This window comes from Micromys minutus, assembly GCF_963924665.1.
Source record: "Micromys minutus genome assembly, chromosome: 16".
Lineage (NCBI taxonomy): Eukaryota > Metazoa > Chordata > Mammalia > Rodentia > Muridae > Micromys > Micromys minutus.
Window position 1 is genome coordinate 38,029,517 of NC_137985.1, and position 12,800 is coordinate 38,042,316.

At 45.9% G+C, this 12,800-nt stretch overlaps 1 protein-coding gene across 3 annotated transcripts in view; it reads right to left on the reverse strand.

Annotated features, from left to right (window-relative positions):
* The window catches only part of KMT2A (lysine methyltransferase 2A), a gene marked incomplete at its 5' end in the record, with an annotated part of 78,173 nt that overhangs the window by 11,351 nt on the left and 54,022 nt on the right, over positions 1–12,800 (reverse strand). For all 3 annotated transcript variants that reach the window (XM_080930297.1, XM_080930296.1, XM_080930295.1), the window contains 9 exons: positions 474–538; positions 1,515–1,595; positions 2,974–7,216; positions 7,357–7,539; positions 7,860–8,020; positions 8,895–8,973; positions 9,086–9,203; positions 9,874–10,032; positions 11,293–11,430. In XM_080930297.1, the coding sequence (XP_080786423.1) occupies positions 474–538; positions 1,515–1,595; positions 2,974–7,216; positions 7,357–7,539; positions 7,860–8,020; positions 8,895–8,973; positions 9,086–9,203; positions 9,874–10,032; positions 11,293–11,430 (5,227 nt within the window). The remainder of the gene's footprint in view (positions 1–473; positions 539–1,514; positions 1,596–2,973; positions 7,217–7,356; positions 7,540–7,859; positions 8,021–8,894; positions 8,974–9,085; positions 9,204–9,873; positions 10,033–11,292; positions 11,431–12,800) is intronic.

The window sequence follows — 12,800 nt, forward strand, 5'->3', positions numbered from 1 at the left end:
GAATCAAGTCCCAAATACCTAAGAGAGAGTGCTCTACTTTCCAGAAGGGAATTTATCCTAAGTTGCCATCAGATATATGTGAAACAAGTCAAAAAGACAACTAAAGGTTGTCACCGCCTACCTAAAATGTCACCGTCCTTAAAGTTAGTTTAGCAAGAGAGGATCTGCCCCTGACAATTAATGACAGACAACACAACGGAACCCTGCAATTTCACATCGCAGCTGAGCTCTTGAGACTTTAGTTTGCTTCTCTCCCATCTAGACAATGCAGGTAATTCTCTTGTGTTTTAGGCTGTGATGTAGCTCGGGCTGCCCTTGAATCTACTATGCAGCTCAATTTTACTTTGAACTCAGCTTTCCAAGTGTTGGGGTTATAAATGTGCACCACCATGCCCAGCTAGCATATATGATTTTTTTAAACAGTTCTTTTAGCTTTAGAGTTCTCCACTATAACCTATTAATCAACCACATACCTGCATTTTCTTGCTCATTTGCTGGATTCTGTGGTGCCTGGATCTCTGGAAGAGCAGCCACTGGTCTGAAGGAAAATAAAACCAGACATTAAAGGCAAGGCCAGCTGGTTTTCAACTCAAGGATAAAAACGACTGCTCACAATCCGCCACATACCCCATCAGTTATTTAAAACAACTACCAAGAAAACGAGCATGAAGTGCTTTAAAATTTGTTATTTATTATTGGAGTGTGTGTATGCCCAGGTGTTGAACACTCCCTTCCACTGTAAGATTCAGGAATCAAATTTAGTTCAGCTGATTTTTAAAATGTTTAGTGTGCGTAGGTATACTGTGACTGTGTGGGTACCCACAGAAGCTGGAGATGCACTAAATCCAAGCATGGCAGCTCTGTTAGAACAGGAAGCATCCTTAGCTACTTCACCATCTCTTCAGCTACCAAACTCATTTCTAGGAACAGACTAAGAAGTGGGGAGCAGGGCAAACAGGAATCAATAGAAATTATTTAAATAACTCTAGCTTAGAAAAAGGGAAAAGGGGTGGTGGTGGTGATGGTAAGGTGGGAGGCAAGATGGCTCAGAGAGGAAAATGACTTGCTGTGGAAGTGTGGCTGCCTGAGTTGGATCTTTGGAGTCTATTCAAAGGCAGTAGGAGAGAAATGACTGCACAAAATTGTTCTCTGACCTCTCTACATGCATGCTATACAAGTGCACGTATCACACAAGTAATAAATACAAATTGAGAGATAAAAATATATTCTACCTCTTTTTTTTTTTTTTTTAAACAAGCCTGTCTGTATTTAGTTCCTAAACTACTTAGTTTCATTAAAACAAAATAAGATTTTTTTTTTTTTTTTTGGGAGGTGGGTGTTCCTCAGTATGTGGCTTTTATTGGCTTCAAACTCAGGTTTCCCCAGTTCTGGAATTAAAGACATCCACACCAAGTGATGCCTGCCCAGAACACTCTTGACAACCAAACAAAACCCAATCAAGTCAGGAGGAAGCCTATTTTACATGTGGCAAACAGTCACTGGCAGCAGCTCACCCCGTAGGCTGCCCACACTCCTTCTGTGATGGCTGTTCCACTCCAGTTGCATCCTGCTGCTCCCTGTCTGCTCTAGGAGTCCTACAAGAAAGAATTGTATCTTTCAAGCAACCACCAGCAAATATGCATTGGACAGATAAAATTCATGAGTCTGCGACAGTAACTATGGTAACAAAAAGCTAGTAAGAGGGCAGAAGGGGAAGGGAAGTGTCCTCTATGCTTTATATGTTATACTTCCACTGAGGTTGTTAAAACAGACAGGGCTCCCAGAGGCCAGAAAAGCATGAACCTCCCAGGACCCCATGGGTATGACATTGGCTGAAATAACCCACAAAGGGGAGGGAGAACCTGTCGAGACCATATCCAGAGGTTAGGTATGGCCCCTGGTGAGGGATGGGGCCACCCACCCATCTCCAAATTTTTAACCCAGAATTGCTCCTGTCTAATGAAAATGCAGGGACAAAAAGTGGAGCAGAGACTGAAAGAAAAGTCACCCAGAGACTGCCTCATCTGGGAATCCATTCCACATGCAGACACCAAACCCAACCCAGACACTACTGCTGATGCCAAGAAGTGCTTGCTGACAGGAGCCTGATACAGCTGTCTCCTGAGAGGCTCTGCCAGATCCTGACCAATAGAGATGTGGATGCTTGAAGCCAACCATCGGACTGATCACAGGGACCCCAGTGGAGGAGTTAGGGAAAGGACTCAAGGAGTTGAAGGGGCCTTTTCTGGCATCAATGGGAGGGGAGGCCCTTGGTCCTGTGAAAGCTTGATGCCCCAGTATAGAGGAATGCTGGGGTGGTGAGGTGGGAGTGGGTGGGTGAGGGAGTACCCTTATAGAAGCCAGGTAAGGGGGGATGAGATGGGGGTTTGCAGAGGGGAACCTGGGAAAGGGGATAGCATTTGAAGTGTAAATAAATAAAATAACCAGCTTTAAAAGGGGGGGGGACTGGAGTGATGGCTCAGCGGTTACAAGCACTGACTGCTCTTCCTAAGGTCCTGAGTTCAATTCCCAGCAATCACATGGTGGCTTATAACCATTTGTAATGAGATCTGGTGCCCTCTTCTGGTGTGTCTAAAGACAGCTACAGTGTATTCATACATGAAATAAATAAATCTTTTTTAAAAACCAAAAAACAGGGAGGGCTTCATGAGACTCCGCAGTAGGAGCCCTTGTTCATACGACAGGACTATTATTCCCTTACACACACCCCCAAACCTCAGCAGAACAGAAAGAGGACCAAGTGTGAGCATTGGGTCTGAAATCAAAGCAAAGGACAATAAACACTGCAGTTAGCTCCCAGTCAAACATGCAGTGATAAGCTAGTCTGCTCTGCTGATCACTACCAGAAGCCTAAGCGACTCTCCAGTACGAGTACCAGGTGAGTGCCTTGCAAGCCGACTCACCCAGAGCACACAAGTCCGCAGCTGCAGAATTAAGCTGCACATCACTTACCGTTTAACCGAGGGCTGGGGCGCTGGGTTGGCTTCTCGGTGTGGAATGTGTGCTTCAGAACTGGTCCGAGAATGGGAAACTTTGTGCTTCTTGCCACTCCCCTTGTCTAGGGGCAGCTGAATCCGTTTGACTTTTGGTTTTGGTTTAGTGGGACCTGGCACTGAGGAACTTCCTGACTGCTGTCCAGAGGATGGGGAGCTCCCTGGAGAGGTGGAGCTGGCTTGCTTAGCTGAGGATAAAGTCTTGTTCTGCTCTACCCTCACACCGTTAGGAGCTTCTGCTGTCTGGGTGAAGTTGGACGGCTGGGTCCCCGGAGCAGAATCAGGATCCCGATCCCGCTGCAAAGACAGGGTACCAGTTTTGCCAGCTAGGAGCTGGTTTACTCGTTGTAACTTATAGTGTTCTTCAGCCTCCCCAGGAGGGGATGCAGCTGCCATGCCTGCAGTCTGAGAAGAGGGGAGCACGCAGATACTAGATGCTGCTGTCATCGCAGCAGCAGAGGAAGTTTGTGAGGTCCCCAGCTGAGGGAACATTCCTGAACTTGGTGGTAAAGCCACAGGCTGGTCCTGAATGCCCATGCTCTGGTGGCTGGCTTTGATTAGAAGATGACTTATTGAGCCAATATCTGGGGTCCCAAGCAACCTCTGGTTGGCTAAGGTGACATGTCCTGGAACTGATGTGCTACTTGTAGGGGTTGTTGTAGTTTGCATGGATACCACATTCAGGACCGACGAACCGGATGCCAAGGCAGACACAGGCCCAGATGTGAGGTGGCTAGTATCCTGGCTTATCGTTGATGAGCCCGCCGCTGTGGCAGTGGTTCCGCCCACACTCTGTGGTGGTAACAGGGGTGCCTGTTCAAAATACATGATGCCAGATTTAGATCTTTTTATGATGTTGGGGACAGTTCGGTGAGATGAAGGGTTAAGTGACCCCAAGTCTAACAGACTGGGGTGGTTTGAAAGCTGGGAGGGTGTGAAGTTAATCAGTGTCATGTTAGGAACCACATCAGAAGGGGCAATATTTGAAGGAGCACTAGAGGGAGCAAGCTTTTTATTCTTTCGAGTGTGCAGACGAGATATGGGTCTTTTCTTGAGTCCAGAGGATGTAGTGGCCACTGTAGTAGTGAGGTCTGGCCTCTGGTTGGCTTCTGAACCCAAAAGTTGGGGATCTGGAGGAGGCTGAACCCCAATAAGTAGGCCTGAAGGAGGACTGCTGATGTTGGGTGGGAAACTACTTTGAGCAGCTGCAGGGAAGGAATGTAAGTGCTGGTGATGAGGCATGGAAAGCAATCCTTTGCTAGCAGGAGGGAACAGAGACTGAGAAGGTGGCAAGCTTGGATTTAGTCCTGTGGTTAGGGTGAGCCCACTTCCCATGGGCCCCAATACCGAGGTATTTGTCTCCATCACACTGGGTGTAGAACTAACAGGAGAGGTCAACTGGATTTTTTGGGTCACTCCATTTGGAAGAGTCTGGAGAACATAAAGTGGCTGCATGTTCTGATTAACAACAATGAGTTTCTCAGTGGCTGGTTTCAGGTGGGGTGGAGTGGTCTGGACAGCTGCATTAGAGATCTGAGATGGGCCGGGGCTATCAGTAGAATTGGGCACATACTTCTGGTTCTGGATGGGAACGGTAGGGGAAACAGGTACCTGAAGGCCAGGAGTGCTACTGTTTCTAGTTAAATCCTGATTGTTGCCATGGCCTTGTTCCACTGATCCACAGGGAGGGCTGGAGATATGGTCTGAATCCATGTGTCCTTGGATGAAGTGATCAGGAGTCATGTGGCCTTCAGGAGCAGGGTCTACTCCTGGACTCAGCAGGGCTGGGTCTCCCTCCGTAGAGGCTACTGATTTTTCTGTGATAGTCACTCGCTTCTCCCCTGAATCTGAGATTACAGCCAGTCTACTGGGATTCTGGCTGGGGACGGTGGGACTGCGGGTGGTCAGGACAGAGAGATCAGACGGCAGCTCAAGAGGCAGCTCAAACTGCTCCTCTGCTGAGATGGAAGAGGAGACGCTACTGTCTACAGGCTCTGTTGCTGGCAGTTGCTGAGAAAACACTTCAAAAAGACCCATGTCCTTTTCCCGATTACTGTCAAGACCCAGTCCTTCACCAAGAGTCAAGAGCTCAGAGGAAGAGGACTCTGGGCTCTCACCCAGAGCCTGCATAGACGGAGTATTCTTTAGTACAAAATCCATGATGTCTGAAGGCAGGATGTTCCCACAGTCATCGCTGTTGTTATTGTCAGAGTCTGACTTGAGGAGCTCAGCGTTGTAGGTGTCCAGTAAGTTTTTGTCTGAGGGGGTGCTTGTGTGGACTCTGCGGCTCGATTCCAGGGAGCTGAGCTGAGCTTCCAAGGAGTCCTGGCCCTGTGCTTTCACTCTGCTTACGGAGTGGCAGTTATCCAGTTTGGGTTCATTTTTGTGGCCAACAGCACTCTTACTGACATGCTCTTTCTCACCAGCATCTTCCGGTTGCTCAATCTTTAAGTTATCTGTTCCATTTTCTTTCCCATTTCTCTTTGGAATCTGGCCGCTTTTCCTGCTTGTGGCAGTGACACTTGTGTCACTCTCTGTCCCATCATCCACACCGTCCAGCTGTGAAATTTTTGGAAGATCACATTGTTCCTCCTCCCGAAATAAATGATGAGATGCCATCCGCTCGTCTCCACCTGAAGAGATCACTGTGCGAGTGAAGTTGTAGTAGTACAGGTCATCCTCATCTGAAGTGCTTAAGTCGTCGGCCCCATCTACCTGGCCTTCTGCTGACCTCTTCCCTCGCTTTTTCCCAGTGGAACTGCTGTAGAACGGAATGTCTTCTTCACCATAAGACCTGACTCCATAAAGTGGGGTGAGCCCAAAGAACATGTTAGACCGTGCACGTGCACTGCGGCGGGGGTACCGCCTTTTAAAAGAGCCATCCTCCTGAGGCTTGGGGCCATCTGGAATCATCAGGTTTCTGTCCTGTTCTGGAAGATTCTGATAGTTGTTACTTTGAGGATCTTGGGATGAGGTATTGTTGGGGCTTAGCTGAACCCCTGGGCCAGCTCCTGGACTTCTGGAAGCTGAGACAGGTTCTGCTGGACATGCTGACTCTATGTGTGCAGGGGAGCCAGGACTACTTTCTTTCTGGGTATTTTTAGACTGTTTCTCACTTTCCATTTTCAGAGGTGTCACTTTGACTGAGCACTTCCGGGGTGCCTGTAACTCCTTGGAAGATCCTTCCACTTGTGCGGATTGACCTTTAGGGACTCCTGAAAGAGGAAGGACTTTATCCCCAATCTTCTCAGATGAAACATTATTACATGGCCGTTGCCCAAGAAACCCAGGAGTCAACACCTCATCAACAAACTCTGGTTTTAGGTTTCCTCCCTCACCAGTTGTCACCTGACCAGGTTCCAAAAAGGATTTACTGGAATGCTTTTCTTTGCAAGTCTCTTTAGAAGATTTTTTCCCTTTCTGTCTCTTGTCTCTGGAACTAGACCCTACATGTTCATGCAGAATGGATGGCCTGTGGCCCACACCAGGAAGCTTCAAGGTTTTGATTTCACCATCTTCATTTGGAGAGGACTTTACTGACTGGGTAGAATCCATGTGCTGGTCTCTGTCACTTCTTTGCCCCCTCAAGTGCAGCTGTGGGTAGGAGACTATTTCCTTAGAAGAAAATGGCACTGCACAGGGTTCAGCAAAAGTGCCAATGTTGCTAACATTTAGTTCTCCAGGAGCTGCGTTATGAACCTGTGGTGCCAGTTTAGGAATTCCAGGGTAAGCTGTGATATGTGTAGATCCATCTGTGCTCTTGGAACTTGGAGTTCTGTTTTTCTCTCCCTTTAATGAGGAGCCTTTGGGTGCCAAGTCTGAAGTACCAGATCGCTTCACTTCTGAGGATGACGACCCATCCAGATGACTAGTTTTGGAGCCTCCAGTCACCACTGTCCTTTGTGAACCTGAAGAAGTGGGAGTGTTGTGCCCTAGATTAGCACTTGAATTCAGCAGCCCTACGCGATCCGTTGCTTTGGCACTGGACTCGGCATCTGTAGCAGTCCCAAGGCTGGGGACTGAGGAAACACTACTCCTGGAGTAAACACTCCCAGTTCTCACTGGAGACATTATCCGGAGCTTGGACCGCAGGGGTGACAAGGAAGAAGTACTGTGACGCCTGGAGCCAATGCTCCGAAGACCAGAGGACAGTAGAGGGTCACCGACTGTGACAATTTCGTGAGTGGTTGGGGTAGGACTTCCTGTACAAGGGAGAAAAAAGAAGGTCTATCAAGGACAAATGTGCCAAGTCATTAGTTTCAGCCGTTTGGATATACCTGCTCATAGGCACAGAATTAAGGTTGCCCAAAAGAATGGTCAGTGAGTCAAAGAAGTCCTTTACCTGCAGAAGGCAATGGGCGGCAGCCAGGGGACCTCTGTGTAGGGGAGTAGCTGGGTGTTCGAATCCTAGGGACCTTTGAGATGACATGACAGTAGCAGGAGCTTGAGGCCTGTGAACGAGGCCGGTCTGGTGATGGAGGACTGAGAACTGCAGATGTGCTCTGGCTGTCCTTACACGAAGCTTCTATGATAAATAAAATTGCATAACTGAAAGAACTCAGCTGAAATAGCCAACAAACGAACCAATGTAAAACCAGCTAGTTGTCAGGACTGGCGGGCTGCCATGGGTTCAAGTGCTCAAATCTGAGTTCAGGCCCTTCCACCCACGGTGAAAGGAGAGTCCCACAAGTTGTCTTTCTGCCACATCTCATCCACATCACACAGACATGTTAGATAAACGTCTAACTGGAAACAATGGGGTGTCCTGAATTAAACAACTTTGCCGTTTTTCAGTCCCAGCACACAGTCACAAACAACTCAAGTCTTGCTTGGACTAAGACTAACCTATAAATGACGGTGGGCTGTGGGCAATGGTCCTATTGTCATCGTGCTCAACTGTGCTATTGATATCTGGCTCGACGACGGGCGGACGGCACTCCATGATCTTGCATGTGTACACACAGCGCTTGCGGGCATCTGTGGTGCTCCAGTACACCCGAGAACACCTGGCAAATGGGAAAAAAAAGACCCACAATGGACGATATATGCACAAACTAGCATTTCCCAAATTTCTCCCCATCATGGGTTCACTGGTCTCCTCAACTCAGAGAATAGAGCTTAGCTTTATTTCTTAGGTTCTTGGTAGAGAGTGTCCAAATGTGGTGGTTTTTAAACTCTGTGAAGACCCTGATGTTTCTTATGCTCTCAGAAAGTTGTATGATTCTTAAACAATACCAGAAATAGTAAAATATTCTAACGACTGAAAAAGAAAAACAGTAACTACAATGTCACTGCCTTCCATGAAGGATTAATGCCTTACAGCGCACTAAACTTGAGACTCTAAAAATCAGTGCAAACATAAGGCCTTCTGTTGTCAGTGACATCCTACAGAACAGGGAAGTATGACTGCTTTGTGCTTGTACAGAGCAAACACAAGGGGTAAGAGCTGAAACTCAGAACCGGAGAATGCATTGCAAAATGAGGTTGTGAAGAGGGAGATTATAGGACTCCCTGTGGTTCTAGCTGGCCTAAAACTTACAGAGATCCCCCTGCCTCTGCTTCCCTCCCAAGTACTTGTGGATTTGATCTTACATTGTCAGCTTAAATTAAGCAATTTAATTCACATAACAGGTTATAAGGTTTGAGACAGGGTCTCTCACTATGTAGCCAGACTACATTTACAATCTTTTAGCTGTGCAGGGAAATGCAAGCATCTAATTCCAGCACTCATGAGGCTGAGGCACAGGGACTGTGACTGTAAGGACAGCCTAAGCCCTACTATTAGAACTGGCTGGTGGCGGGTCCAGGACATCTCCACATTTAATGACCCACACTGAAGACATGCTGTAGGGCTGCATGCCCTGTCTTTACTGGACTTACTGGTATCCAATGGGAAAGAGTTTATCTTCACAGTCAGAAAGATCATTCAGAAGTCCCAAACAGTCGATCGTCATTGAGCCTAACCAAGGAATGAGGAACTGGTTAGAACAAATGAGGAGATAACTTTCTAACCAAGGACCAGAAAAAGCACAGATAACAGCCTTCTCCATTAACGAAGGCCTGGGCCGTACCTATCATCATATGGATGTTCTCTGGTTCCAAGCCATTGAGGAACTTCCTGCGCAAGCTGATTCCTTCAAAGTCTACAAACACTCTTCTAAAAACTTCAAATCCGTTCTCAGGAACCACCTTAAATGAAACCCAAGGTTGGCGTTAGTGCACCGTCCCTTTACACATTACTTTCCGAGTACTGACCTCTGGAAGCAAAGCAGAGAACCTATCTTAGAATCACCCATCTGAAAGAGGCAAACCGCATTCACCATCTCTCCACTTTCAGTATTTCCTCCTAAATTCCTAGAGACTTCAAGAGATGAGGAGGAATCTTCAACACTTACTGCTAAGCAGAAAGGCTACAAACTGCAAGATTCCAACCACAAGAAACTCTGGAAGTGGAAACTGCTTAGATATAAGGTAAAAGTACTTGTAGATATTAGCAAAAAAAAAAAAAATTAAATTTAAAAATCAGTGGTTTTTAGGGGGAAAGACAGAAAAACCAGGTAGAAAACAGAATTCTTAAGATAATGAAAATACATATTTGAACTAGCAATGAATACACAGTATGAGACATTGTCCAAACCCACAGGATGTACATCAAGAGTGAACCCTGATGTAAACGATGACTCTGGGGAAATGTGTATGTGTGTATCTCCATGTAGACCATCTACACCGCAAATACACCACTCTAATGGGAGAGGCTATGTAAGTGTGGAAGCAGAGCCAGGAAATTGCTACCTTTCGCTAATTTTACTGTGAACTTAAGTCTGTTCTGAGATAATAAAGCCTGTTACAAACAGCTCACCTCGCCTTTGATCAAATCCCGATGCCGCTGACAATATACTTTTTTATCATCCAGAAAGACACAGTTCTTGGCCCGGGAACACATGAAATGGTAGTTGCTGGTGCAGGATGTGAGGCAGCAACCCACGGTGGCTCCTGGCTTCTGGCAGAATTCACATCTCTGTAAGTGCAGAAGGAACTCTGAGATATGTGTCATCTCTTTACAAACCTGCCCTTCTGAGCACCGAACTCTCTTTACTGCTAGCCTGCTGAGTTACAGGGAAAGGGCACAAACACAACTCGGAAACGAGATAATTTAAACATCACAACGGGATTTAGACTTTGCACTGAAACAAAATTTTCCCATAATGCATGGCTGGTTTATTACACATGAAACTATGAAGAACAATGTCAACCCCCCCCCAAAAAACAACAAAAAACCCCCACATCTTTGCAAGAAAGCTGTTACATCCCAAAGCAACTCAGTTTTACTAAAATTTTACTAGTAAGAAACCAGTTGTCTTAGGGTTACTATTGCTGTGATTAAAACACTGACCAACAGCAGCTTGGGGAGGGAAGAGTTATTTCATTCACAAAAGCAAGGGCAGGAACTCTAACAGGACAGACCCGATGCCCTCGCCATGAAGGGTGTTGCTTACTGGCTTACTCATCCTGCTTGCCTCCTTCTCCTTGTAGCCTCGGATGCCCTGAAATTCATTCTGTAGACCAGGCTGGCCTTGAATTCAGAGATCTACCTGCCTCTACCTCACCCAGCTCTCATCTTGCTTTCTTCCAGAACCTAGGACCTCTAGCCCCAGGATGGCACCACCCACAATGGGCTGGGCCTGCCCCCATCAATCAGTAATTCTCCATCTTACGGAGGCATTTCTCCTTTCAGATGACATAAAGTTAGTCAGTTCACCAGTTCTGCAGCATTAGGTTTCACAGTTCAGTACCTCATCCTACAACTCAAAGATTCAATTTACCAGGCCCTGGCTGTCACTCCTACTTTCTTAGACAGTCTGTGTTCCTCTTTTCCACAACCCACACCTTTCTTTGCTTGTGCAACTTTGTCTATTGGCTATGTTCCTTCTGACGACTCCTCAGGGTCAGTCAAATTCCAGCTTAGAGACATTACCCCTTCGATACCACTGTGATTGCTCTCAGGTGCTGTAACTACTCTCCATCTTCCTTGTCATGTATGCTCACAGGGTTTATTCTCTGACCTTTGAATGCTGATTTAACTTGGCCCCTGAGCTAATTCTGTCACTGTGTATTAAACTGACACTTTGTTTCCTTCTTCAAAGGACCAGACCTACAGCAGACACCAGTGAATCCTCTGACAGTGCTGTCATAAGTCTCAAAAACCAGGGCTACATTCAGGCACAGAAAAAGACTAAAACCACCAGGGGTTTCCCTCGTAAATGTAGTAAGTTCTTACCAGCTGCTTGCCCCTAATCACAGCCATATGCACGTTCTTTAGTGATCCGTCATCATCTTCAAATACCTCTGCTGACCACAAAGCACAGTTCACATGTGTCCACTCATTTTGGCCAATGTACAGCAAACGGCCAGCATCCTAAAGAACATAAAGCCAAAGGCCTTCATATTAGCTTGACCTCAGACAAGATATTGCAAGAAAAAAAACTATAATCCTTTAGAGATTAAATCATAATCCAGTTTTCATTCTTCTATATTCTTTCTCAATTTTTCTCCATAAAATGGAAATAATTTTTATAATTCTATTAAAAACAAACAGTATATGGTAAGTTTACCTAAATATGCATTTCTTTAAAACCATATTTAAAATTCAATTCTCCCAAACTGTACTAAAAAGTTTCCCCCACAGTGTGGGTAGCCTGAAACAGGACTTCATGCAAGCAGATACTCTAATACCTACCCACATTCCCCCAAATGATGCATTTTAACTTCTCCGTGTAAAGCCATTAAATAAAAACTTCACGTATTTTTTAAATCATGCTAGGTTAAAATCTATCTCCTTGTGAGAATGGAGACATGGTCCAGAGGTTAAGAGCACTTTCTAGCTGGGCAGTGATGGTGTATACCTTTAATCCTAGCACTAAGAAGACAGGGGCAGGCAGATCTCTGAGTTTGAGGGCAGCCTGATCTACAGAATGATATCCAGGATGGTCAAGGATACACAGAGAAACCCTATCTCAAACCCCAAGCTTTTGTTCAAAGAAAAATCAAACTTATGAAGCAGGTATCGTGTGGCTCATACCTGTAGGGAGGCAGAGGCAGGTGGATCTCTGTGGATTCAAGGCCAGCCTTGTCTACAAATCCAATTCTAGGACAGCCAGGGATATACAGAGAAACCCTGACTCAAAACAAACAAACAAAAATCATGTTTGAAGAAAAGGAATCATTTTCACTGTAAGTATTTAACTGAAGTTAAGCTGGTGCTAAAGTTAGCAGGCAGGAAGACACAGAATGACATCAGGCAGTCAGAACTGAAGCTGTTAACTATTCTACTGCTTACACTAAACAGGCTATAAAATATACAACTGGTGTCTGATGAAGACTTCAAGTTTTTTGAGAATTATTTATCAGTAACTTCATTTATGGCAAATCACTTTTGAATCAACTAATCACTTATTTAAAACTCTATAAAGCCATTACTGGAGAGATGGCTCAGTAGTGAAGAGCACTTGGTGCCTTGTAAGGAACCTGGGTTGGGTTCTCAGGGCCCATGTGGTGGCTCATGAGCATCTATAACTCCAGTTCCAGAGAATCCCACGTCCTCTTCTAACCTCCACAGGTAGTGCACATACATACATACAGGTAAAACATTCATACACATTAAAGAAATCTCTAAAGCTAACCACAGTGCCAGTTGTCTATAGGCCCAGCTACTAAAGGGGGCTGAGGCAGGAGGATCAAAAGTTCTTGGACAGCCTGGGCAACATGGTAAGACTTTGTCTCAAAATG